The 25,974-nt window shown below is 35.2% G+C and overlaps 1 protein-coding gene across 9 annotated transcripts; it reads left to right on the top strand.

Annotated features, from left to right (window-relative positions):
- Positions 1-4,192: 4,192 nt before the first annotated feature.
- Positions 4,193-25,848, top strand: LOC121252459 (probable acyl-activating enzyme 16, chloroplastic). Of its 9 annotated transcripts, none has more exons than XM_041152143.1 (19): positions 6,404-6,781; positions 9,765-9,787; positions 9,886-9,956; positions 11,510-11,624; positions 13,330-13,417; positions 16,245-16,456; positions 17,098-17,216; positions 17,825-17,974; positions 18,256-18,323; positions 18,929-19,034; positions 20,385-20,543; positions 21,582-21,635; positions 21,716-21,796; positions 22,465-22,602; positions 23,199-23,358; positions 23,652-23,731; positions 23,866-24,011; positions 25,282-25,339; positions 25,440-25,848. In XM_041152143.1, exons 3-19 carry the CDS (start codon positions 9,942-9,944, stop codon positions 25,530-25,532), a joined length of 1,842 nt encoding a protein of 613 aa, XP_041008077.1. In that variant the 5' UTR covers positions 6,404-6,781; positions 9,765-9,787; positions 9,886-9,941; the 3' UTR covers positions 25,533-25,848. The 9 variants fall into 9 exon arrangements, with proteins under 9 accessions (XP_041008093.1, XP_041008053.1, XP_041008061.1 ...); XM_041152135.1 differs by having other exon boundaries at positions 6,746-6,781; positions 9,886-10,074; XM_041152119.1 differs by having other exon boundaries at positions 6,345-6,781; positions 9,765-9,956.
- The last annotated feature ends 126 nt before the right edge of the window (positions 25,849-25,974 follow it).

The raw sequence follows: 25,974 nt of genomic DNA, 5'->3' as shown, positions 1-25,974 counted from the left end.
TATAAATAATATCCCTCACATCAGTCTTGACAGTCCATGCATTTAAGTTGATGACTCGATAATGATTTATAATTTTCCTGCATGAAGTTTTATTGATCAGATACACTATATTTTCTTTAGTCATTTAACTATGGACTCCTAAACTATCAGCTAAGTGATATATGACATAAAATAGGACATATTATGAACTCACCTCCACTTCTAACTATGACGAGTTTTCCATGATGGTAATCAAGGTATTGAGTTTATCATTAATAAAGGGGCCATCTCACAGTGCATTTGTCTCAGTCATCCACAATTAGTCTGGGGTTCACAGTTAGGTCTACAAAATCATAGAAATTATAAATTAAATAATGAAAACATTAGAAATTTGTAAATAATCATTTAAAATCATAAAATTACCTAATTCAATCCTATAGCTCTCGGCATCAACGGTATCTACTCTAATGGGTTTTGAACTTAACTAGCTTTGTGTACAAATGAGGGCCTTGACGGTGGTCGGAGATAATGAACTCCAATAAGCATCCAAGCCATGACCTCTGGTGCTAAACACCGGCTCAGAGGCAACTGTAGTAATATGATTGACTTGTACATCCCTGCTATTCAGGAAATGACTGAAAATTTGCCAGAATTCATCTTCCACCAAGTTAATATTTAGAATGTTTCACCAGGTACCTCGACATCTTCTATAAAGTAACGTTCAACTTTAGACTTACACTGCATAATATTATTTGATGCAAAATTTTGACGATACCATCGTAGCAGTAATAAATTTGGACCTTATGCACGTGTGTCATCATAGGAAGAGGTTGAGCCGGTCGGGTGTGAGGAGCTACCACCTTCGGTTTAAAACTATTTACTGTTGTTGTAATGTCTATATAAATTATCAATACCACATTTAAGCGATCTAATAAGTTGACCAACGTCCTCATCATCGAGGACTTCCCTAATCTGATCTTCTATAATCGCCAACTTATATTGAGGGTCATGGATCGCAGTTATAAATAATAATCTATTTATCTTATCCACATATCCCAATATTTGTTATATTTGGATTTCATTCTCATAGTCATTAAATTAAACAAACTCATACTGTCAACACAATTTTGTTACAAGTGGTCATAAAACCCTGAGAATTCCTAGAAGTACATGTTCGTAGTAGGATATTTTGTCTCATATATCCGCATAGTTATGTCATAAAATAACTAAAAAAATTGAACAACATACCTGACATTGACCCAATCAACTGTGTCTAGTGCACCGAGCCCCTTTCTCCCCCCAACTGACTCTAGCAAAGCATACCTCATGCCCCCATCCTCAACCTCCATCCGCTTGAACGTTGTTTGATACTTCTATGCTACATCCAACATCATGTATGTAGAGTCCCACCAAGTCCAAACGTCTAGTTGCAACATACTAGCAAATGAATTCTCAAACTGTTCGGCTATTGCCTTCAATTGGCGTAGTCGTTGAGGGGAAGCCCTCACATATCTCACAAGGTTTCAGACTTTAGTAATAGAATCATTAGCCTCCTTAAACTCCTCATAAACTATGAGGTTGATGACATGAGTACAACATCAAACATAGATAAACTGGTTCTCACGAATTATATTCACCTTTGCCGTCATATTCCGCTCGAACCAATCAATGCAATGTCATTCACACTGACGTTGTTAGTCGTGATACAAAGCACTTTATCCTCCAATCATTCATAAAGTCACCCATCTCCTTACCAATGGATGAACTATTGTGATCAACAATTCTTTGAAGCCGATAATCTGTTTTTGCAACATCTACTCACTGTTAATAAAGTGGGTTGTGATATAAATATAGCTCACATTTTGTTTGGACATCCATGCATCAGTCATAAATGATACTCTCTGGCCAATGGTGACAAACATTTCCTTTATAGTTGCCTTCTTCTTGTCATGCTTTTTCAAACAATCGCACATCACAATATAACGTGAAGGCATGAGAAATCATGGCTCTAAAGTGTGCATAAATTTGTTTAAGTTTGCCTTGTCAACCGTGATAAAATGTATCTCATCAGTGATGATTATCTCCTCAAGAACATCTCTCAATATCTTCTCACTGTATTGAGGGATGGATAGCTTCTTAATCTGCGTGCTATTAGTGGCCATAGAAGTCTCGTAATTCAGTTTCGTCTGATCAGTTGCCACTAGCCCTTTGTTTATCTTATATTGTTGACATTCCTTAAGATGTACTATTAATATTGATGTGCCTTAATTCTTCAAATGACAACCACATAGTTGTTCACAGTAGTGACATCAAGTTTGTGAGTTCTCACAATCACCAGAAACTTTGGTGAAATGTTCCCATATCCACAACCTTTTTTTACTAGGTCATGTTGGTGAATCGGCCTTAACATTCATCAACTCCTCATCCTCATTAAGTATATAAACATTTTCTAAATCTATTGAAACTTGACTACTTGTACATGAGATAGCTACTCTAGATGGAGGTCTACGGCCCGAAATACCTGTCGATGACGCCAACGGCTATCGTCATCCTCTTGTGGAGAATCGTGGCGAGATGGTGTAGTATCCATAATTTCTTATGCAAATAATTTGAAATAATTAATAAACAACCGTCATTTAACATGTTATAAAAATTATCTATAAATTGGAACACATTGAAAAGGAAAAACATATATGTCTAGTCGTGTTTGTGATTTTAAAAATAAATAAAATACAAAATAATTGAACGTCCTCTCGAGCCACACTTGAGCAAACAATTTGTGTAACGTTCGCTCGAGCGACACTCGAGTGAACGTTGTCTGGAACAAAAAGACCAGATTTTTTCAAAAGTTAAATTCCTCAATTCTTAAATTTAACAGCCTAGAAACTGAAATTATTGAAATGCAAACAACAAATCATTGAAATGAATAACAAATCATACACATTTCAAAAATTTCAAACCACAATGTGATAAAAAGATTCTAAAACTGTTCAAAAAAATCGAGTGAGTGAGTGCTGAGTGGCTAACAATTTATGATGAATTCCGAAAGGTGGCTCGCGACGGCCTTAGGTGACAACAGACAAAGGGGGTCTTGCGTTTTAGACCCCTTATTTAAGAAACGACATTGTTCTGCTTCACGTTTGAACCAGAACGACGTTGTTTAGTTACTTCAGTATGGGGTCTTGCATTTTGGACTCCCCTTCTAAGCGAAACAATGTCGTTCCTTTTGAAGTGGAACGAAATCATTTTGATTATGTGATTTTTTTTAAAAAAATATGTTAGAGTCACTCTGACTCCAACTCAGAATTCTAAAAGCTCCGACTCTATTGGAGTCGGAGTTTTGTCAAAATTCGGCCGGAGTCAAAATTTCAGAGTTTTTGCCCACCCCTAAATACATGCAGCATTACTTTGAAAAATAGCATCGGTGAAATAAATTCGACACGGATAAACTCACCTTACTTGGAACTACCATAATAAATTCAACAACTACCAACATTATGCTACATCCATCTACTACAAGCATTTTATTCACGTATTAATTACTATTAAATCATCGCAACTACCTCCAACCAAACATTATGCTACCTCCATCAACGACTGGTTATATTGTATTTTCTTAGTAGCCTTTAAAATTTAAATTATCACAACTACCTCCAAGGTTAATGCATAATATCTCCTTGGTATTATAAATATTGGACCAAAGTGAAGTAAATTATCCCCACTTATCATTAAGGCCGTGGTTGTTGCAGTCAACCCATAGAGTTTATGTTCTCTCTCTCTTTAAAATCGACAATCCCATTTTTAAATTGGGAAAGACTTTTGGGAAAATATTATTGTTGTTGATATAAATGAAAAAGTTAAGATTCTATCATAATATTCTATGCCAAGCTATTTAAATATAATATTACTTTTAATAATATGATATTTTATGATAGAACGAGTGTGTCAAGTATCTGTATTTCGAGACTATTTAAATTATTTAATAATAATTATGGATTGATAAGAATAACCGAGGCTACCTAACGATGTGCCTCCTTGTCGTCATGTTTAAGGGTGGCTATCAATGCCTCGGCAAGTTATGCAATTGCTAAAGCTCCCTACTCAAAAGTCTCTTAAGAAAAAGATATTAATGGCCTATGTTAGGAAATAAAAAGCCCTTAGACCCCCTTAGAAACTTTGTAAAAAAAATTAAGACAGACGCTTAAAAATAAAGACTTGTAGAAATGCTATTTTGGTAATTAATATAAAAGAAATAATTAACCTTATATGTTTATATAGGAGAAAAAAATATGTTAAGAGTGTAATTAATAAATTTTCTTAATTAAAAAAGTTATATAATAATTAAGAAAAAGTACAAATTTTTAGAATTTATATTCAGCACAATAGACTATAGTTTACTACATTACCATATCAAAATGAAAAAAGAAAATTTTAAAATGTTTATCTTAGACCTCAAGTTAGATTAGACTGCCTTGAACCAATATTAAAACTACCTCCTCCCTTTCCTTTCCCTCCTTCCTCCATCCACCCATCTTATCTATCAAGGTAGATATTTTTACTTGGTTTTATTTTGTTTCCTTCAAGGTAGTCAAAGACATATCTACAGATTTCTAGCAATTTTTGAGAGACACGCGCATCACAAATAGACTTCTAGACCACAAATCATTCGGAGGAAAGTGATGATTTTGCAAAAATATTGTGTGTAGTCCTCACACGCCGCCCACATCTACAAGTGGTCCTCACGCACCACTCCTTTCAATAGCTCTTCTCGCCACAAACACCAGATTATCGAACTCGCAGCTACCAAATCTTTCAGATCTGACATTTGTGTCTGAAAAGAGACAAGCATATTGCCTTTACGCTCCGTCACAGATTTTGAAATCTACCGAAGTTGGTTCAAATTGTAATATGTCATTTTTCGCATCTATCATCTTACTGCTTTCTTTTTTAGTTTCCTTATTGTTAATTAAAATAAAAAAAGAGTTCGTCTCGGTTTAGGAAGAGCGTCTTGTCTCTTGGACGTTTGTCTATAGAGAATATCAGTAGTAATGAAGATCAGACCAATCATAAAAGGAAATAGTGTACTACTAGAGCTCCAAATGCATTATTTTGGTTTATGTTTTCATGTTTGATATGTGGATATTTCAAAATGTATTTGATCATGAATATAAGTTTCTTGATGATTAAATGATGATGACAATTTTCTTTGAAGAAAAGAAAAAGAAGAAGATTAGACGACCTTAATTATTATGTCTCTTAGTCTCTTTCTTTTTGAATAAAAAAAAGAAGAGTAATACTAGAGAGAATCTATTATAACAATGTACAATTTGCACTTACTGCATGACTGCTTCTAGTTGATTGTTCTTAACACTCACTTGGGGAGATGTGTGGTCTAAATAATACGACATCATATATGTAAAATAGATACTCTTAATAATGACTTCTATTTATATTTATTCAAAAAAGAAATATTTATGTTCTTTACGAATCCACGCACCTCCATTGGACATTGTGGAGCTTCCCCTATAATTCCCCTTGTTGACCTCAGGCAACGAGTACAATGTCATTTCCTTTAATTTAGTTCATTTTCTTTTCTTAACACCGTGTAAGCTGTTTGGGTAATTATAGGTGAGAGAAAAAAAGTTATTTATGTTTTTTTTTTTATCATCATTAAAAAAGAGATGCTATCTTGATTTTATTTATTTTATTACGTTATTTAATTTCATGCCTGAGATTTAAAATTTATAATTTTTACCAATATAAAGGACATAACACGAAATTAATAGATTAAAATTGAGGGATAAGATCTATTTAATTAAATAGGTCAAATTAAGATAGACACGATGCAAACTCGACTTGACATAATATAAATCTCATAAAAAAAAATACAAGAATTCAAACTAAATAATCCATCCAAAAAGGGTAATAGAATAAGAGTTTTGTTATTCATCATTCCACATATCATACACCATATTTTTCTTTTATTTTTAGTTTTATTCTTCTTAAATTAATAAAATTTTTGTACTTATTATTTATATATCACATATTTAATAAAAAAATAAAAAGTTAAAATATAAAATATGTAGAGATGATAAATATAATTTTTCTTAAATATATGATCCGAGAATTATATCCTGTACGTGTGAAATGGAGGGTTGCATGTATCATAAAAGAAAAAAAAAAAAAGATAATCCGGACAAATAAATCCGGACATCCTCGTCGGAAAAAAATAAAAATAAAATAAAAGACAGAAAATCCAAAGGGAAAAGTGAGAGTAATAATTAACGGGTTTAGTCGATCAACAGTAAGAACAAAATTTTCATATTCAAATCAAATCATCGAGCTTATCGCTTTTGTCCGGTTTACACGCACGTACGACAGTTTGATTGTAATTTTGTCCGGTTTCCATTTCTGTACTCTTTTCGCTTCCCACACTCTTTCGTTTCGGATCGGAGGGACTCGGCGGATGCTCCAACGACATCCCGTTACATTTCTTCACACTCTCCAAGCTATTTCACCACCTCGCTTATCTCGCAACTCTTACTATGTCTCTCTCTTTCTGTGCCTGTAGATGATGACCATGTCTGCAGATCTTATGATTATGAACCCTCTTTACTCTGTTTCCTCTACAACTTTTGCTTCTTTTTCTGCGAACCCAATGGCAACGATTCCTTTAACCTCAATGCTCTTTTCCTGCAAACACACCAGAACCAAAATCGTTCAGAGGACATGTGGGAAATGGGGTGGAGGGCGAGTCCGAGACTCTGTCAATCGTCATGGGCTGATCTTTTGCCAATCCAAGGTATTTCTTGAACACCCTTTATGGCATCCAGTGTATTCTTATTTATTGTATTTTTAGATGACATTTCTCTTGTTCAAATTATTTGTTTTTACATTCGCTTTGCCATGGTTCATGTTGTTTTCCTATCGAAGCTTATACCCTTCTTCCCAAGTAACATACTAAAAAGCAAAGATTTTATCCGGGGAGCTGTGAATTTAAATCAGGGTGGAGGTCAAAACTACTGCACACTACTCTTTTGAAGAAAAGTGCTGCTTTCCTCACAAATAGAAATTTATATGCCAGTTACGGGTATACTTGGATCTTGATAATACCTATTGATAGAGGAAAATTCTAGAAGTATCATCTGAAAAAACTGTACAAATGAATGAAATACACGAAATATGTAAAGGAATACAACTAAGGTGCATAGTAACTAAGGTGCACGTGATTACATGTTATAATTAGATTAAAATTAATATCATATACATCTGTAATAGCCCCCCTCAAGCTGGAGTGTGTAGGTTGATGACACCCAGCTTTCCAAGAAGAAAATGAAACCTGTCTGATGTCAAAGGTTTAGTGAAAAAATCAGCCAACTGATGTGCAAAAGAAACATGAAGAGTCACTACAGCTTTATGTTGAACCATATCTCTCACTAAATGATAGTCTATCTCAATATGCTTAGTCCTTTTATGGAAAATTGGGTTAGCAACAATGTGAAGAGCTGCTTGACTATCACAATACAACACAGGAAGAGAAGAAAATGAAATACCAAAATCAGCAAACAAAGAGATAAGCCATTTGATTTCACAACAAGTAGAAGCCATGGAATGATACTCAGCTTCAACAGAGAATCTGGAAACAGTAACTTGCTTCTTTGATTTCCAAGAAATCAAAGAATCTCCAATGAAAAGGCAGAAGCTAGTAACAGATCTTCGGGAATTAGGACAAGTGGCCCAATCTGAATCACATAAGCCTCTCAAATGCAGGGAAGAAGAATTGGGAAAGAATAGTCCTTGGCCTGCAGTAGCTTTAACATATCTGACTACTTTAATAGCTGCATCGTAATGGGACTGCCGAGGTTATTCCAAAAAATGACTAAAAGTGTTAACAGAATAAGATAAATCAGGTCGAGTAAGTATCAAATAAAGAAGACGACCAATTAACCTTATGTAAGAAGCTGGATCATCCAACAAAGGACCTGCGGACTTTGTCTTAGAAAGCCTTAGATTCTGATCCATTGGACAATTAGCAGGTTTAGCAGCTAATAGACCATTATCAGAAACAATTTCAAGAGCATATTTTCTTTGAGAAAGAGATATACCTTTAGCAGACCTCGCAATGTCAAGCCCCAAAAAATATCTCAAAACACCAAGATCTTTCAGCTTAGCAAGAAAGCTTTAAGATCAGCAGCAGTTTGAGAGTTATTGGAAGCAATAACAATGTCATCCATATAGACTAGCAATGCTAGAAAAGAATCACCTGAACATTTTGTAAACAATGAGTAGTCAGACTTTGATTGATTAAAACCATAAGTAACCAGAAGTGAAGAGAATTTAGAGAACCATTGTCTAGAGGACTGTTTTAGCCCATATAGAGACTTGAGTAGCTTGCCGAGAATCACCAGGCTTTGAGAAACCAAGAGGAAGTTTCATGTTCTTTCTTCAACAATTTATGATCTCTAATGGACCTATTAGTAGGATTCAAACCCAGATGCTTGTTCTGACTATCTGTCAGAGAAAAAAGAACGAATGGATATTGTAGGATTCCCAAGAAATTCTTCCAAGATCTTGTAGAGAACCATTGTCGAGAATCACCAAGCTTTATTCATCTGCTTCTCTTGTTCTGTAAATAGCCGGGACATTGAGGAATATCCATAAAGGCATTTAGGGAATCGGTCTGATTCTATTCTATCTCTGTTCGTTCCGTTTGAAGAAATGAAGGATCCCAAAGAATTGATCTTTCTTTTAGTTGTTGAATCTCTCGTTGATTGATCAATGTGTGATATTCCGAATCCTCATTACTAATGGAATCAATTCTCTCTTTTTTTTTTAGAAATACTGTAATGAAAGGAACATAGGAGTTTTCCTCCAGGTATTTGACCAAATAGGATCGTCTAATTCCTATAGAACCTATCACTAAAATACCCCTAGAGGGGTGGATAGGGCTAAGTAGAGTGAAAAAGGTTTTCCATGAGATGGGAAATGAAAACAATTAGCCCCACACGAGGTTTGTGAATAAGTGATTGTTTGATAATGAGCAAGGAATATCCGTCTTTCTGCTAAACAGGATGTATTGAACTCATAATTCATTAGATACTTTTATGAATGTCAACTAAGTATCGTAAGGAAATTGCTCCCGGTTGTTTAATCATTTGATAACCAGAGTCATTCTTTGATAAATGATCACTATGAGTCAGACTGCATAGAATTTGATCAATCATTTTTTCTGTTGTTAAGGTGGAGAACTGAACCAAGAATTCTCTTTCTTTATCATCAATCAAATCACTGTTCAAGACCCAGGATTCTATGGGGTTTTTATGATCAGATAAAGAATCAAACTTATTTAAATGTTCCCGCTATTCTATATTTCCTTGAAAAGCAATAGCAATGTTCTTGTCATTGTTACTTGTCTAAAAAACTTAAATTGATAGCAAGATATAGGTTTTGTATTATTTTAACATTCCGCCTCAAGTGTGGGCTAGACATTGTTCTTATACCATGTGAATTGTAGAGCTAGGGTTTGAACTTAGGACCTTTGCTCTGATACCGTATGAAATCATCTTTATTTTAAAGCTTAAGCTAATGGGAAGAGGTAGATTTTATATTATATCTTAACAATTGTTATGTTGCAAAAGACATTGTTGTTCTTCTTGTAAGCTTGAGAAAACATGGAATAATTTAGCTTGTTAGATAGGTAACTTGGGTGCAATTTTGTAATACAAACTTGGAAAACATGGTTAGGGAGAGCTGACAATTATTTGTGTCAAATTCTTCTGTTAAAGACAGGGGACATGCAGATAAGAAGGTACTGTCCTTTCCTGGAAAGATCTCTAACGTTCAGCAATGGTGCCTTGGCTTGTGATGAGTGGAAAGCTGTTCCTGACATCTGGAGGTCTTCAGCAGATAAATATGGTGATCGCGTAGCAGTGGTGGATCCGTACCACTCTCCACCTTCACAAATGACATATAAACAGGTCAAATCCCCTTTTTTTATTGCTAAGTTACTCACTGATATATCCAATGAGCATTAAACACAGTCTCATCCTCCAACTGAAGACAGTGTCATTTGAGATAGAGTTCATTGGCAGAAAGGTCAAATCTTTTCAATATTTCTCAGTATTTGTTCCTATCACATCCATCTCATTGTCTCTATTTCCACGATTTGCACATCCATAAATCTGTAATTGTTGCTCCCATGGTTTTTAGATAACTAACGATCTTTAGACAAATATGATTGTGTTGTGCTTTGCCATGGGTAGAAGAAGATATCGACTCTCCCCATTTGTAAATTCTATGTACCAGACATGGACATATTTTTCTTTATGTGCTTTATGGGAAAAATACTCAAATCTTTTCCCTCTAAAACAGATGATGACCATATTTAAACTCTTATCTTCTTAAGATGAATCCGCTTATCTTAATTTACTAATGAGTAGGTCAACCTAGTCTCTCCCTTGGCATAATTACTTGCACCGTCTTTCTTTATTCTAATTGCACTCCCCTCTCATGAATGGACTCTAGAATCAGATGAACTACCTGAACAACCTTCCTTACTACCTTTAGGTGGTTGGCTATGCATAGTCTGATGTTATATATGACTAGGATATTAGAATCATCAAAAATTTAAGGTAAATTATCATCATTTAAACCACAAATTATGTCGGACCTATTTAGGCAGTCTGTTGACATGTACTTTTGGTGGGCTTAGATTTATACATTTGTGCCTCTAAGGTTAAGAAAATTCAGGAGAAAGGACTAGGGCTCAAAGATTGACTAGGGCTTTGACATGATGGATATAAAGGGAAGAGCTTTGTCTCTGAAAAAATGGTTTCTGGGAAAATCTGGATAGCTGTTGTGTTTGGGTATTGATGGTTTGTTTAGCCTAGTACAAGTGCATACCAAATACTTCTAACTTGACTAGGAAACAAATTCCTAGGACTAGGAAACAAATTCCAAGTAACACCCAATAGAAGAGTCTTAATACAATTAGAAATTCTAGAACAAGGCAAACCATCAAATGTAATCTAGAAGCTAAACCCAGAAATGAATTATGCTAAAACATTTGATGAACTTTCTGAACTGCTTGTGCCTGTTCAAGTGCACACAATTCATAAATAATGACTGAAATCAAATGATACTCTGACCACAGACTATGACCTGACTGTATAAGATTTATTGCAATCCGATATGGTATATGAGCCAAAAAAAGTATTATGTTGCAAAACGGAAAATTACAGCAACTTGACTCTTTTGTCAATGGTTGCATCAACAAGATAATAGTCTCCATTAAAGGTTTGGTTTGGAAAAAAAGGGGCCAAACTATCTAAATTGAGATGCTGGGTGCCGTTACCTCTCCCTTTCCACTTTCCTGCTGGATATAGAGATAAACCTGCTAGAGTGAAAAAATTGGGGCATACTATTAAACCTGGATTGATGCTTTCCACTTAAATTAAATTCGGTAAAAAATCTCTTCCTCTTGGGTATTTTTCTTTCTTTTGAAATATTTTTTCCCTCTTTGGCATTGCAGCTGGAGAATGAGATTTTGAACTTCTCTGAAGGCCTTAGAGTTATTGGAGTAAACCCTGATGAAAAGCTAGCACTTTTTGCTGATAATTCATGCCGGTGGCTTGTTGCAGATCAGGGTAAGCGCCAGTTTATCTTATCTTTGACTTTATTGCCTAGATACCATGCGGTCCTGCATCTGAAAATGAGTTTTTTCTTTGAACTTCAAAGGGCTCATTTTTTAGGAAGAAAGAAAGTATATGAAACCTCCTAGTATGGTCCTTCTAAATTTATTGGTAATTGATATATGATGTTGGAAACTACAGAAGGGAGTATTTATTATGTAGTAAGTGGTATGGCGTAATGTAGAAGGAAATTAAGACATTCATTTATGTACTCTTTTGACGTTGCCTCCAAAGAAGAGTTCCTTCCCCCCCCCCCCCCCCCCCCCCCCCCCCCCCCCCCCCCCCCCCCTACTGTTTTTGTTTTGTAAACCAACTTGTGCCTGCTGAATCCTTCCTTGTCCACCATGCCTTATCTGCCTTTCCTTTTATATTTTTAAAACTTAAGGGGAACCTCAGATGGTGTTTGCTACTTGAATTGATTGAAATACATTTCAATTGATTGAAATACCTTTCTTACTTTCTCACCTTGAAATTCTTATTTTCCCTTTTTATATGTTTCCCTATCAACTCCACAGATGCTGCTTCATTTTTCTCCAGTCTTGCTGAAAAGCTTTCACATGGATAATAGGACTTACCCTTATGGCTCAAACATTGTGCACTTTTCATTTAAACAGCAAGGTTAATAAATAGGAGAGGAGAACAATGATAAGAATATTTCTGTAAAAGATCCAAACACCAAAAAAACTTCTTTTTAATTTGAATGCCATTTTTTGAAATATGCTAGGTATGATGTGTCTGATACATATGGATGCATAATATAAGTTCTTGTATCTTGTAGAACATTTTCCATCTTTGGGATATCTTTCCAAATCTTTCTCACTAAGCTATTTGTTATGTATGATATAATAACTTGTAATATAATAACAGAGCATAACATGTGATCTTGTATGCTCTTATCCTTTTAAGTTTATTTTTTATTTCACATATTTTCTATGTGCAACAATTACCGCAAGCAAACACATTAATGAAGAATGTTGATAGTTTATGGTGATTAATTTGCTTTGCTTGAGTTTCCATGCCTAGTCATGTGCTTATGGTGAATATGGTTGCCATTTCTACTAGAATTGTTTTATTAGTGATTGCACGCCATCATGATATGGGTATTTGGTACCTGAAAACACTGATACCAAGCAGTATGTATTTGCCTTTTCTTTTTACTACGCCCAAATATCTGCATCTTTTTTGGTATAATAATGTGCAACTTCTATTGCACACATATTAGTTGCACTATGCATCCAGTGTTCCATGGCAGTTCTGTGGCTAGCCTCAAGGTTAGGTGGTCATAAAGCACCTTGAGTAGACAAAACTGGAAATTGGCTTAAGGCTTTCTTTCTTTAGATCATTGTATGATTGCCAGCTTGTTGGAAGTTTTCATGGTCACTCCTCTCTATGTGCAACAATTACTGCCAGCAAACATATTCTCTATTCTCTATGTGCAACAATTACCGCAAGCAAATGCAATAATAGGTTGATAGTTTCGTATTCTCTGTCTCTTTCCTCATGTGTTTATGGGTATATAAAGGATGGTTTTCAAATGTTGTAAACTTGTTCAAATACAAAACAAAATAAAAATCTTTATTGCATATTTTCGGTAATTGTATTTACTGGTAGTTAGATTTCTGTATTTTTAAACTCACTTTCATGCTTTATTTTAGTCTAGGTATAATGGCCACTGGGGCAATCAATGTGGTAAGGGGTTCAAGGTCATCAGCCGAAGAGCTATTGCATATATACAATCACTCTGAAAGGTTCGGTAAGCAGTTTTATTTCAGTCAATGTTCTGCTTATTTCAACTAAGCTTGCCAATATCAATATGCATAGATTGGATAATATAAGCTTCTTCTGAGTGTGAAATTTTCTGTTTGCTGTCAGACCTGGAAATAACACTCTTTCTTTAGTACTGCCCATTTGTAATCTCTCTGTCATACTATTTTTGACTTGATTGACATTCCAATTTTCAAGAATTGTTTCATTGTGCCCTTGTTGTCTAGGTCACCCATTAAATGTGCTGAAAGTTGCAACAGACGAACGGTCAGGGCCAATGGAACTTGTGAAATGACTGTATTAACCCCCCTTGCAAGTGATCTAATCTCAGCCTAGAGCCTCTCTTCTTGATCCCATGTTCCATTTTGCAATTATGAAACAAACAGTAGCACAACCACCTAGTGAGCAAACTGTCTTGAGTCACCCAACAATCCTCACGCAACCATGACCAAAACTGGAACTCACACAACCCCAACAAACTGGAACTCACACAACCCCAACAATGAACTTTTAGCCTCGGTCAGCAAATTAAGCCCAAAACCATAAATTCATCCCAACGTGTGGCCAATGTAACATACATACATATATATATATATAGGCAATTATTGTAGTCCAGGATTGAATTTTGAAATGATCAAACACAAAGTCCATTCTGACTGACAAACTTCTCCAATTGGATTATAATACAATTCACTTAACTGTTATTTGACTCTTTAAGGGCTTGTTTTGACACTTAGAATATCTTAGAATTCTGTGAATAATAATGAAATCGTTTGAGTAAGATGTTTTATTGGGTTTTGGGAAAGGAGAGAGAAAAAGTTGAATAAAAATATTATAAAGTTAAAAAATTGTTTGAATATAATTTTTGTTTTGAAATTTGAAACATTTGTACTGTTTTTTGTGTTTGTTTGGAAGTTTTGGAAATTTGTTTTGGATTTTGTGTTTAGATAATGATTGGGTAATGATTAGATGAAAAAGTTGAAAATTTGAAATTGAAAAGTGTTTTGTGTTTGAGTGATGTTTGGAAAAGAAATTATGAGAAGTTTTGAAAATATCTGAGAATATCTCATTACCCAAACAAGGCCTAAGTATCTGAAAGCTGAGGAATCTTACACCTCTGTCACTGGTAAAGAATAGTCAAATAAAGTCTATTGATCATCAAACTATATTCATTCTCCGCATCAGACATGATGGAGAGCCAACGGGAGCTCAATTGAAATCCGGCTTGCCTTCATTGCTGGTGTGAAGAGGACCAAATCAAATTAGTGAATGCTCATTCGTCACATCGTCTTCAACTCTAGCTGATCCTCAGCAGTGAGTTCGTCATTGCCAATTGCCACACATTCTGCCTGTTATACGAGTATGGTGCCACTGGTTGCGAGCCAAGTCGATTGAGTAAACTACACTTGAGGAGCTCAGGTGCGGTAGGTGAGCACACAGGGGTCCTCTGACTGTTGCTCCACAATCTGGTTGCTCCTGCAACAGTGTAACTGCCACTGCCATGCGCCAAGTAAGAGATTGATTTATTTGTGGTAATCAAGTGGTTGAGGGAGAAGTGTGTAAATGGGGTAGGAGATGTTACATATAGGCAGGCTGACGAATGCCAAGGAAGCAGAGTGGCCAAAGAAACTGGTGGATTTGGAAGAGCAACTTGAGCTGGAGGAAGTGGGGATGAGAATGGTTACCTCTACCTCTAGAAAGAAATTTCGTACTATAACCAAACTGGAGTTCTCAAAGGCATACAATTTACTGATTTTTCAGTAATGACTAACCAAGCAACATTGGAAACATACACCAGCTTTCTTCATAAATGCAAGCGTATATAACAGGGAAAGCTCAAAATTGAATTTTCTGCTACAGTCTATATTACTAGAGTAGTATGGTAATTTTGTAAGGCCTAAGGGGTGCTCTGGACATTACACGATGATTGACAAGGATATTCTGGATATTTCATGAGGCTCAGTGTGATTCAGTAATTACATTTGGCTTGGATACACATTTTGCAAGGCTTAACTGGGATACTTAAGATATTTCATTAGGCTTATAATGTGTTGATCACTTGGCTAGCTTGGTTAGCCTTGGTGGCACTTGTCACTTGTTTCACACTATCCTTCAATAATTCTTTCAAACTGGAGTTCCAATATAGTTGCCTAGTTGGTGGATAGTTTGGTGGAAGGATTGCAAATGGCAAAGTAGGTGTGAGGATTGCATAGAGATATATTTTGGATTAGCTAAGTGTCGTTTCTCCTTTCTTCTATTTGCTTATCATATTTTATACAGTTGATGCCTGCACAACCACACATGCACATACATATACTACAAGTATTATTTTTTATGAGTTTGTAGCTCATAGGACAAGTTTGACTCCCTCGTTTTGTCCATTTCACTACTTCACGAGCATATGGGCAAGTATTTAGTCTCTGCTGGGATATTCAGCTGTACCATTATAACCTGACAACTTATTTGATTCCGAAAAAAGTTTTACCTACCGTTTCACCCTGTGTGGAATTAATAGTTTTCAGTCAATATGTTTTGTGGGAGTAATAAGTTTTTATTTTTATTCATCCATTTCCATTTTATTTCTAGCATGAGGGAGGGAGGCTACTGGTGCCCACAGTGCATGTGTGGATATCAGAAACCTCAGAAGAGGTGTTTAGAGCATTAGAAGCGTCTAAAATCTATGCACACATTCAAGTTGTCTGCCATGACTTGTTCTTGAGAGTTTGGTTAGTTATATTCCTGGTCTTCATTATTAACAGCTCTAAGACAGAGTATTGATTTTTTTTTTTTCGATTGTTGTAATTATTACAGTGTTGCACTTGTTGTGGATAGCCCTGAAATGTTCAATCAAATTGCTGAAACATTCTGTTCCAAGGCTGCTATGAGATTTGTCATTCTGCTCTGGGGAGAGAAGTCATCCATGGCTTGTAAAGGAGTAGAGGGGTTGCCTTTTTTTACTTACAAGGAAATTATAGATTTGGGACGAGACAATCGCAGGTCTTTGTTTGATTCTCATGCTGCTAGTAAGTCAATCAACTGAGTTTTAACAAAATTGTCCTATTTGTTTTACTTGCAGACACTTCTTCTTGTTGTTGCTACACATACTAAAGCCTTGTCTGTCGATATTCTCTTGTCTCCTTGTTTCCCATGGCCAGAATTGAACAAATGAATCTTAGGATGTTGCTAACCAAAAGGAATTTCTAGTTTAAATAAATAACCAGAATGAGTTTATGGTTACGAATGTGGAAAGTCTTCCAATAATGTAAAAGAAAAGATGGACAGTTAAGAATAATTAAAAAGAAAAAAGTGTGTTATCTCAACAAAGTGTGTGAATCTAAATTTGTCCCCCAAATATCCTCCTAATTTTCCTGTTTTGAAAATTTTTCATTGAGATTTTATCAGTTAGAACAAGAAATATATTTGCATCGTTAGCTGGGCTTGTTGGTATTATAGGTATAGTGTTCAAGAATTTGCATTAACTCTAATGATTAAAGCTGGAATGCCTAGACCGTAAAAGCCTCAAGCAGGACTAAGCCAGAAGTAGGATACATTTTCAGCTTAAATAACATCCTGAATTTCCACAGAGAACAATGGGAGAGTAAACATGTTAGCTCCGTAGGGTATCAACAATTTTTTTTTCCTGAAACCACTATTCTGGTTGCAGGACAGGACTTTGTATATGAAGCCATAAACTCTGATGATATTGCTACGCTTGTATACACAAGTGGAACCACCGGCAATCCGAAAGGTGTTATGCTCACTCATCGGAATCTGCTGCACCAGGTCTGAGTGCTTACTTTTGGCTGACTCTTTTCTGGTTGTCTTACTTTAGCAAGCCAAACAATAGTTATTGACTTCGTGTATCGACTTACTATTTTCTTATGTATGTAAATTTCTCTGAAATTAGTGATATGAATAGTAAATGTGGTGAACTAATGTGGTTAATTGAGCTACATTATTACTATTCTGACCAGTTGGATTCGTTATTGGGATGGTACAAGCCTTCAAAGCCAACGCCATATTAGAAACCAGTGAACAGTATGGGCTGAACTTCTTAAATCACTAAGTGATTCAACTTTACTTGTTCTTGGAGGTCTAGTCGTATATCATTTTTTATGGCTTGACAGTATTTTTGCAATGTTGGTGCTTACTTGTATCTGTGTAAAGATGGTTGTTTAATTAGACAGTCCTATCATCAACTTTTACTTTTGATCTAGCTTCCATTGTATTTGGGCAAGCTATTATGTTGAAATTAGTTTGCTTGAAGCTCTTTTAATAATTTGTGCTTAACCTTCCTTGCTTTCATGTTGTTACTTGTTACCATTGAAGACAATAGTTGACTTGGTAATTAGCTTATTCTTGATGCTATTTCTTGCCTATCCTTTTTCCAGATAAAAAATTTGTGGGATATTGTACCTGCTGAAGTCGGTGATCGATTTCTAAGCATGCTTCCACCTTGGCATGCATATGAACGATCTTGTGAGTATTTTATCTTCACATATGGAATCGAACAAGTATACACGACTGTAAGAAACTTGAAGGTATTCTTCTTCTGATTTCTTTTAATCTTCTATGCACGTTTAAACGTGACTAGCTTTTGTTACTCAATGTTCTTGTGATGTATTTTTTTTGCTTGGGTTCTTGTGATGTTTTTGAATGACTTTAATAATATTGTTCCCTAGTTTTTAAGATATTCTTTCCTATCTCAGTTGCAAGAGTGGACAAAACTATATACTTTAGCCATTTCAGAATTTGGCTTTAAACTTGATATGTTACATTGCAATGCGCCAATTTGTTTATTTATTTATTTTTTCTTCGATAGGATGACTTGCGGCATTATCAACCGGAGTATGTGATTTCTGTTCCATTAGTATATGAGACACTCTACAGGTATGTTCTTTTTCAGGAATAGTTACATTGATTCGATGCAGTGTTTTAATATTGTGATTTATATTCCTTGAGTTCATGGACGTTTAGTAGAAGCATATTCCAAAGTATCAAATGGCCAAGGGAAAATACTAGCCCTGTGTTTGAAGAAGATGAGAAGTACTAGGTCTACAAAGAGAACTACAATAAGGAAGTTTAGAAATTGATGTGGCTGGATTTGATATGTTAGATCTACTTTGTAATAAAAAGAATTCTAATATCTGAAGTATCAAATCTAATCGGGTCAGTTTGTAAAGCAATTTTTAAGTCTTCTTCATAGACCGAGTATTTCTGTTAGAAGATATAATCCATTTGAACCTTCTTCTTCTTCTTTTTATGCTCGTAGTTCACTTCCCTTTTTGATGAGGATCTTGATACAGTTTGAGGGTCTTCAAAATTGATGAGAGATGATGAAATAACTATTTCAAAATGCTATATTGCCTTTTTTCTTTTGTGCCCAATAATGGAATCATGAATACCCTGCTCAGTCATCTTGTATAATCTAGCCTTTGCGTGGGTAAATCATTTACTTTTAGAGCATTCCTTTTATTAATTTTTTCTTTTTGCAGTGGGATCCAAAAGCAAATTTCTAGTAGCTCCCCTGCACGTAAGCTTATTGCCCTTGCATTTGTAAGAGTCAGCTTGACATACATGGAATTGAAGAGAATTTATGAGGTTTGATAATTTTGTATTATGATTGTGTGCCATCAGTTATCCGTCATTTTCTATGTTTGGAATATCTGTCATTCAAAAGCAATATATGTCATTTCCTGTGTACTTGGGCAATGCCTATTTACTTGAGTCAATGAAGATTTATTTTACCTTTTACCTATAAAAAAAAAATTCTATGTTTGGAAGGTTTCTTGCTTTGTTTTGAAAGTGAATGTCTCTCTAGTTGATGCCATGGTGTTAGAGACACATACTGTTTCAATAAAAAAAACATGTAAGCTGCAGATGCTGGTCTGCTGACCATAAGCTTCCACTATTTTACGGGTTAAGAGCTCTTTGTGAAGCTGGGATTGAGGAACTAAATAATTTATAATTGAATTCTTCACTTATAGACTGCTTCAATCCACTTAACTTCCCCAACTTAATGACTGTTTCTTTTATAGTGATTTAGCTAAAATATAATTCTTAGTAAAATATTATATAACTGAAAATCCTCTCACTGGTTCCTTGTTTCCAACACTATGCTGATGGCACTTTAGTAAGTTCTCCATATTTGAACGTTAATGAATTTCATTTATGTCCATCGACCAATTTTGCCTTGTTACAAAAGTCCAACAATTAATAAACATATTTCTATGCTGATGGCACTTTAGAGCTTGTTTGTTTTCAGAGATGAGTTGAGATTAAAGTTGAAAAGTTGAATAAAATATTGTTAGAATATATTTTTTAATATTATTTTTGTTTTGAGATTTGAAAAAGTTGAATTGTTTATTTTATTTTGTGTGGAGATTTGAGAAAGTTGTAATGATGGGGTGAGATGAGATGAGATAAGATGAGATGTTTCCTAAAAACAAACGAGGCCTTAGTAAGTCCTTTCTATTTGAATATTTTTGAATTTCATGTGTCCTTTGACCAATTTTGCCTTCTTGTTACAGAAGTCCAACAATTAATGAAAATATTTTGGAGAGCCACCATACCAAAAGTTACAAGCCGTTAGGAAGTGGAAAAACGTGTATATCAAGCACGGCACATACTAACCTACCATGTGGAGGCCTGTTCAATCTAACTATCAGTTAATTAAGTAGCCAATAAAACCTACCATATTGCCCTCATGAAAGTGGTTGTAAACCACTAGTTGATGGGTGCCATGTTGTAGATCAAAATATCATGGAACAGTTTTAATCAATGCATTTGAACTTTCATGCTTTTACCTGCCCCATCACTTTTGTTACCTATTCTTTACATCAAACTGGATAAAATCTAGTTCATTCTCTCTTAGTTTTTCTCATTTCGTTTGGTTTGTATTCCATTCCATCCCATCACTTCATTTCTTGAATGGTTTCAATTTGGTTCAAGGGAAAATGTCTAACGAGCAATCAAACACAACCTTTGCATCTTGTTTCAATGTTGGACTGGGTATGGGCAAGATTTATCGCAACAATATTATGGCCGGTGCATCTGTTGGCAAAGAAAATTGTTTATGGTAGAATACACTCTGCTATCGGAATATCGAAGGTATTGTTTTGTTTAATTGTTTTATTTTTGCCTCAGAAAGACTTAGTTTTGGTGGAAAAGGAGCATTGCCCATTCTTCTTTGTTCTGTTGTGTTTGGTAAAAAACGAACATTCAAACTTCCTAGACAAGTTGGTACTCTAACAAAATGGTTTGAGCTGTTGACGTTTTCTTCTCTCAAAGAACTTCTTTTCATGTCATCCAATTGTTTCTATCACTCTGTTCTCTATTTAAGTTGGTAAACTTCTTAGAAAGCTTTTTGTTAGTGTATTTGAGGATTAGGTCCCCATATTGAGTGATATTCCAAAACTGGGTCCCAACCCATAGTTTTAAGCTTTTCTCCTAAGTAGTGTCCTGAAAAATATTATGAAGGTTTTCACTTTGAGAAATTTCAAGTATTTATCTACTAAAGATGTGGTGTGATATACTTGTACGAGAGTCATTGGTTTTCTGATTGGATGAGTGCCTTGGTCTCGACGCATTTGGTGCCTTTGTTGAAAGTGGGTGGCTTTTGGAGCTATTTACATTCGGTGGTACTGCTTTTGGTGAAATCATAGAACACACATTTTACTCTTGACTCTGTAAAGGACTTGTGCAAGGGGGAATTAGGTCAATGTAATAGGGACCTACATGCAAATGAGATATTTTTCATGAGTGCCCATGTGAGTGTAAAATCCACAATGACTGGAATGATTAGCTGCTATAAGATAATCAAACTCATAGATTTAAACTTTTGGATTAAGTGATGTCCAGCATGTTACATTAAAGTCTCACATGGAGACTTTCAGGGGTTTATCTCTCCAAAAAATGTTATTTAGGGCTTTTGTTGGCAGAAGAGAAAGTTCCTTTTACTACATATTTATTGTAAGAAGCTGTTTTTATTATTTTTCCATTTTTGTAAATCTCTTTGATTCCGGGAAAGGTACTGTATTTCTTTATCATATCTAAATGAGATTCCATTCCCTTAAAGTTAGAAATTATACTGTAGATTTGTGAGAAGGAAAATTACTAAGGCAAAAGCTATCCCTGGCAATGCTGCAGGCTGGCGTAAGTGGAGGCAGTAGTTTGCCTTTGCATGTCGATAAGTTTTTTGAGGTTAGAACATTATGTGTATTTACCTTGCCACACAGGATTTCTAGTTCTTGTCTCTAATATTAGTGTGATATTGCATATAGGCAATTGGCGTGAAAGTGCAAAACGGGTATGGTTTAACAGAGTCTTCTCCTGTTGTTGCTGCACGACGACCTACTTGCAATGTAAGAAGCACATCTTTTTTTGATAAGTAAGAAGCACATCTTAATTTCAAAATGTAGAACACTTGTGTGATACTTAGACCTGCAAAGTCTGTATTAGGAGAAAATAGAATAGAAGGTTTCAGACTTTGATAGGATGTCATACAAGTGACTCACAAAACCAAATATTCCAGCTATAACTGAGTCACTTGATTACACCAAGATTGTCTCAATCTGCTGGGAAAAGTTGTACTATTTAGCTTGCTTGCAATTATCACATTTTGGCTGCACGGTTATAATAGGAACATTTGTGAACTAGTCTGCTCTGCTGCACTCTTAAACGATGATGGAAGGAGTGAAGATCAACAGAAATGCATAGATCCACCAAGTTCGACATCATTTAAACATGAATAAATTGTAACAAGCAAGCATCCTGTAGTTATATTATTTATCTTTCAAGTCTTTAAATCTATTCCATCTGGTTAAAATAATTTTTACTCGAGGTGTACATTTAATCGTTCTCTAATATTACAATTCTAGCCTTATCTTAGATAAGTCCTTCTAACATACCCTTTTCAGTTCTATTCCAGTATTCTTGTTTTATTATTCACTATGCGGTTTATTGTAAGTGCATCTACTCCTATATAGATTGGTACATCACACGATGATATCACAGAAATAATCTTTTGAAGGTTCTTGGTTCCGTTGGGCATCCAATTCGACATACAGAATTCAAAATTGTAGATTCTGAAACCAATGAAGCTCTCCCACCTGGTTCAAAGGGAATTGTTAAAGTTAGGGGGCCACCAGTGATGAAAGGTTACTACAAGGTAGGTGTTATTTTCTTTCAATTAAAATGAAAATTTATTTCTTTGATGTTTCTGTGGGAAATATAGGGAATTATTAAAATAAGATAGAGATAATGGTTATGGTACACTTCCAAAGCTGTTTTAGGGTAATCATATTTTCCATGGCTTCAAAACACAGAAGGCAGGTAATTACATGAAATTTAGCATTAATTATTTAGTGTTAATAGTTTGTGGATATCAGAAAAAAAAAAAATCTTAAAAGCTTATTTTGTCCCTTACAAATCTAAATGCTTTATTTATGGGAGTGGTTTACCACTAAGGACCTTTGAAAGCCCATCATTAAGGTGCTATTAAGGAAACCTTCCAACCAGGAATCTTGTATGTTATTTGATTTCAAATGCTCTTTCTACAAGACATTAAACAACATTTTAGGTTGATTTGATTTTTCAGTTTAAGAACCCACATTTTCATTGCAGGTAATCTTCCAGAACTTTTCTTGAGGGAGCTAGTATTAAATCTCTGAACACAACTACCTTTAGTCTTACTCGTTTAATATCAACTCTTGATAACTGCCTCTCATATTTATGATTATGTTAAGTGATACTTTTTTGTTAAAGAATCCATCAGCCACACAGCAAGCGTTAGATGAGGATGGTTGGCTAAGCACTGGTGATATAGGTTGGATTGCTCCTCACCATTCCACTGGTCGTAGCCGTCACTGCGGAGGTGTGGTTGTTCTTGAAGGGCGTGCCAAGGATACCATAGTTCTCTCTACTGGTATGCTAAATATTGTCTTAACACTGACTGCGGATCTTTCTTGCTAACAAATAGTTGTTCTCATTTTGTGGCATTATTTAACTAGTTATCATTTTGTGGCATTATTTAAATAGTTCTCTCTACTGGTATGCTAACTAGACAGACACACACACACACACACACACACACACACACACACACACACACATACACATACATATATATATATATATATATATATATATATATATATATATATCTGCTTGCCACCATTTTGTGGCATTATTTAACTTAATTTGTTTGGAGAAAAATAGGTGAAAACATTGAACCGGGGGAGCTTGAAGAAGCTGCTCTCAGAAGTAGTCTAATTCAACAAATAGTTGTTATCGGCCAGGTGAAACTTTCAGAATTATATTCCAAATTTTCCTTACTGCTTTTGGGCTTACTCACTTTAGTTGTTCCCGTATATCCTGCCACATGGAGCCATCATGGTGATTTTAGTTATTGAGTGGCTTTCACAAATTACAGGATCAACGACGTCTTGGAGCTATAATTGTTCCAAACAGAGAAGAGGTTCTATTGGCAGCAAAAGAACTGTCTATTGTCAAGGGCAATGCCTCTGACCTTAGTAAGGAAAAAATGACCAGCCTTTTATATAAAGAATTGAGAACATGGTAAGGCTTCAACCCAACTATTTTGAACAATATCAAAGAGGGATTGCTTGCCTATAGAAGTCTCATTCTATATGTTTTTCTTACTAGCCTCTGACCTGGAGGGCAAAGATTGGGAGATGGGGGTGGGGGGATTTATTTTCCTCTGCCTTGTCTTTCTGAGATTCAAATTAAGGACAATTATTTAGACACAGTGATAGGTTGAATTGTTAGACTGCTGGAGCATCTAATCTGTTCTGGATTCCTAAAGTTAATATAACTATGATAAAGTCTTTACTATTTTGTCTTCACTGTGATCAGCATGTTTATCGAAAATTAGTGATGTGACACTTCCTTTCTAAATGAGTTTTCAGGGAAATACCCTTCTTGTCTTTTCCCAACTCCTCTGTCTGAGCATATAGGGTACAAGTTCAATAGCAGTAGAAATATACGTGACGGGTTTGTATAACTTGATGACTAAGCGAAATTAAACAGCAATCATCTTTGGTAATTTTAATTAATAACATAAATTGAGGAGAATATCGCCCATTCAGTAAGTGTGGTAAGTATGTGAAGAACATAAAGGGTATTATGTGACCATAGTAGAGCTATAAATTTGAAAGGGAAACTTTATAGGACTGCTATTAGACTAACTGTGTTTCACATATCACATTAAGCTTGGGGTTTTAATAAGCTAAAATCCACTGAATAAGCAGAGAATGCCAAGAAGAAGAGGTGAAAATTCTAGGTAAGATACGGCAAAAAATCATTGGTCAAAAGGTTAGGAAAGATGAGGGGAAGTCACTTAAGGTGGTTTGGACTTTTGCAATGAAGAGAGAAAATTTGATATAATTCAAGTTGGAGTGGGGAGTGGTTGAAAAAGCTGCCTAAAACGGCTTGGGTAAGCGTAGTAAAAAATGATATAATACTAGAGAGATGAAAGCCCAAACGGAAGTGTCATTTTGGATGGCAGAAAAGTAGATCTTTGGGCATTTGGCTAGGCTGAAATCTATGGGGGGAAAAAACCAACCCCAATTTAATTGGGATTAATTCTGGTTGGGTTGAGTTGAGTGTCTGACTGCATTCCTTGAATTTTCTTCAAGCTTTTTGATTTTTTGATTATGAATGTTGAGTCTTGGTTTTTGCATGACCATGCATGTTGAAACTATGTCTTTCTCATTTGCATTTAGGTGTGAAAATAGTATTAGGAAATTAAAAAAAAAAAAGAGTAATATATTCCAGTCTAAAAGTTTTCATAAGTTTTATTATTCTGTTCTTTTCCTTTTTCATGCAGGACTTCGGAGTGTTCATTTCAAATAGGACCAATCCTTGTTGTTGATGAGCCCTTTACTGTAAGATGTTCTTGCTCACATTCATTGCCTAAATGGCATCAGGATTTCCATTTAAACTATAAAAATATGATATTCAGCTAATCATACCCTTCAATTACAGATTGATAGCGGGTTAATGACTCCGACCATGAAAATTCGAAGGGATAAGGTTGTGGCTCAGTTTAGGGAGCAAATTGACAATCTCTACAAGTAAAATTCCCTCTGGATTTATGTACCTAAACGTGATAAACTGTATAAACCGTATATCAAGCCATTGAGACAGAGCCATCTCAAAACTCCCTGCTGCCTGTTTCGTAAGGTTTCCTGCCATGATTTCTATATCTATGCACAATTAACTACATGCAGTATAATTCATTGTCGAATCATTGATAATAATTTGCAATGGTTTTGGACGTGCATATGTAGGTGCATGCATAAACTCATGCACTTCAACATTGTAATAAAAACAGCTCAGCTCTATGCTTGTTACCTTTCAAGTTGTTGCCTGTAATTCATCTATTTTTCGTTCATCTTAACGGTTGAGTTGAATCTTAATAAGGAGTCAGTACATGTTTCACTGCTCCACTTAATTTCTAACTATGTAAACTAAGCAAGTTTGATTATATGACATGTTGTGATAGGATTGGAGTGCCACT

Source organism: Juglans microcarpa x Juglans regia, chromosome 1D (genome assembly GCF_004785595.1).
Source record: "Juglans microcarpa x Juglans regia isolate MS1-56 chromosome 1D, Jm3101_v1.0, whole genome shotgun sequence".
Classification (NCBI taxonomy): domain Eukaryota; kingdom Viridiplantae; phylum Streptophyta; class Magnoliopsida; order Fagales; family Juglandaceae; genus Juglans; species Juglans microcarpa x Juglans regia.
The sequence above is the reverse complement of the archived record's forward strand: the minus strand, read 5'-3'. Positions and strand labels throughout refer to the sequence as shown.

Bases quoted from the DNA above. Each gene is read 5' to 3' on its own strand.
- LOC121252459 (XM_041152119.1), top strand. From the start codon at position 6,551: ATGATGACCATGTCTGCAGATCTTATGATTATGAACCCTCTTTACTCT. The intron at 6,782-9,764 runs GTATTTCTTGAA...CTTCTGTTAAAG, and splicing joins TGATCTTTTGCCAATCCAAG to ACAGGGGACATGCAGATAAG. The intron at 17,975-18,255 runs GTATTCTTCTTC...TTTCTTCGATAG, and splicing joins CGACTGTAAGAAACTTGAAG to GATGACTTGCGGCATTATCA.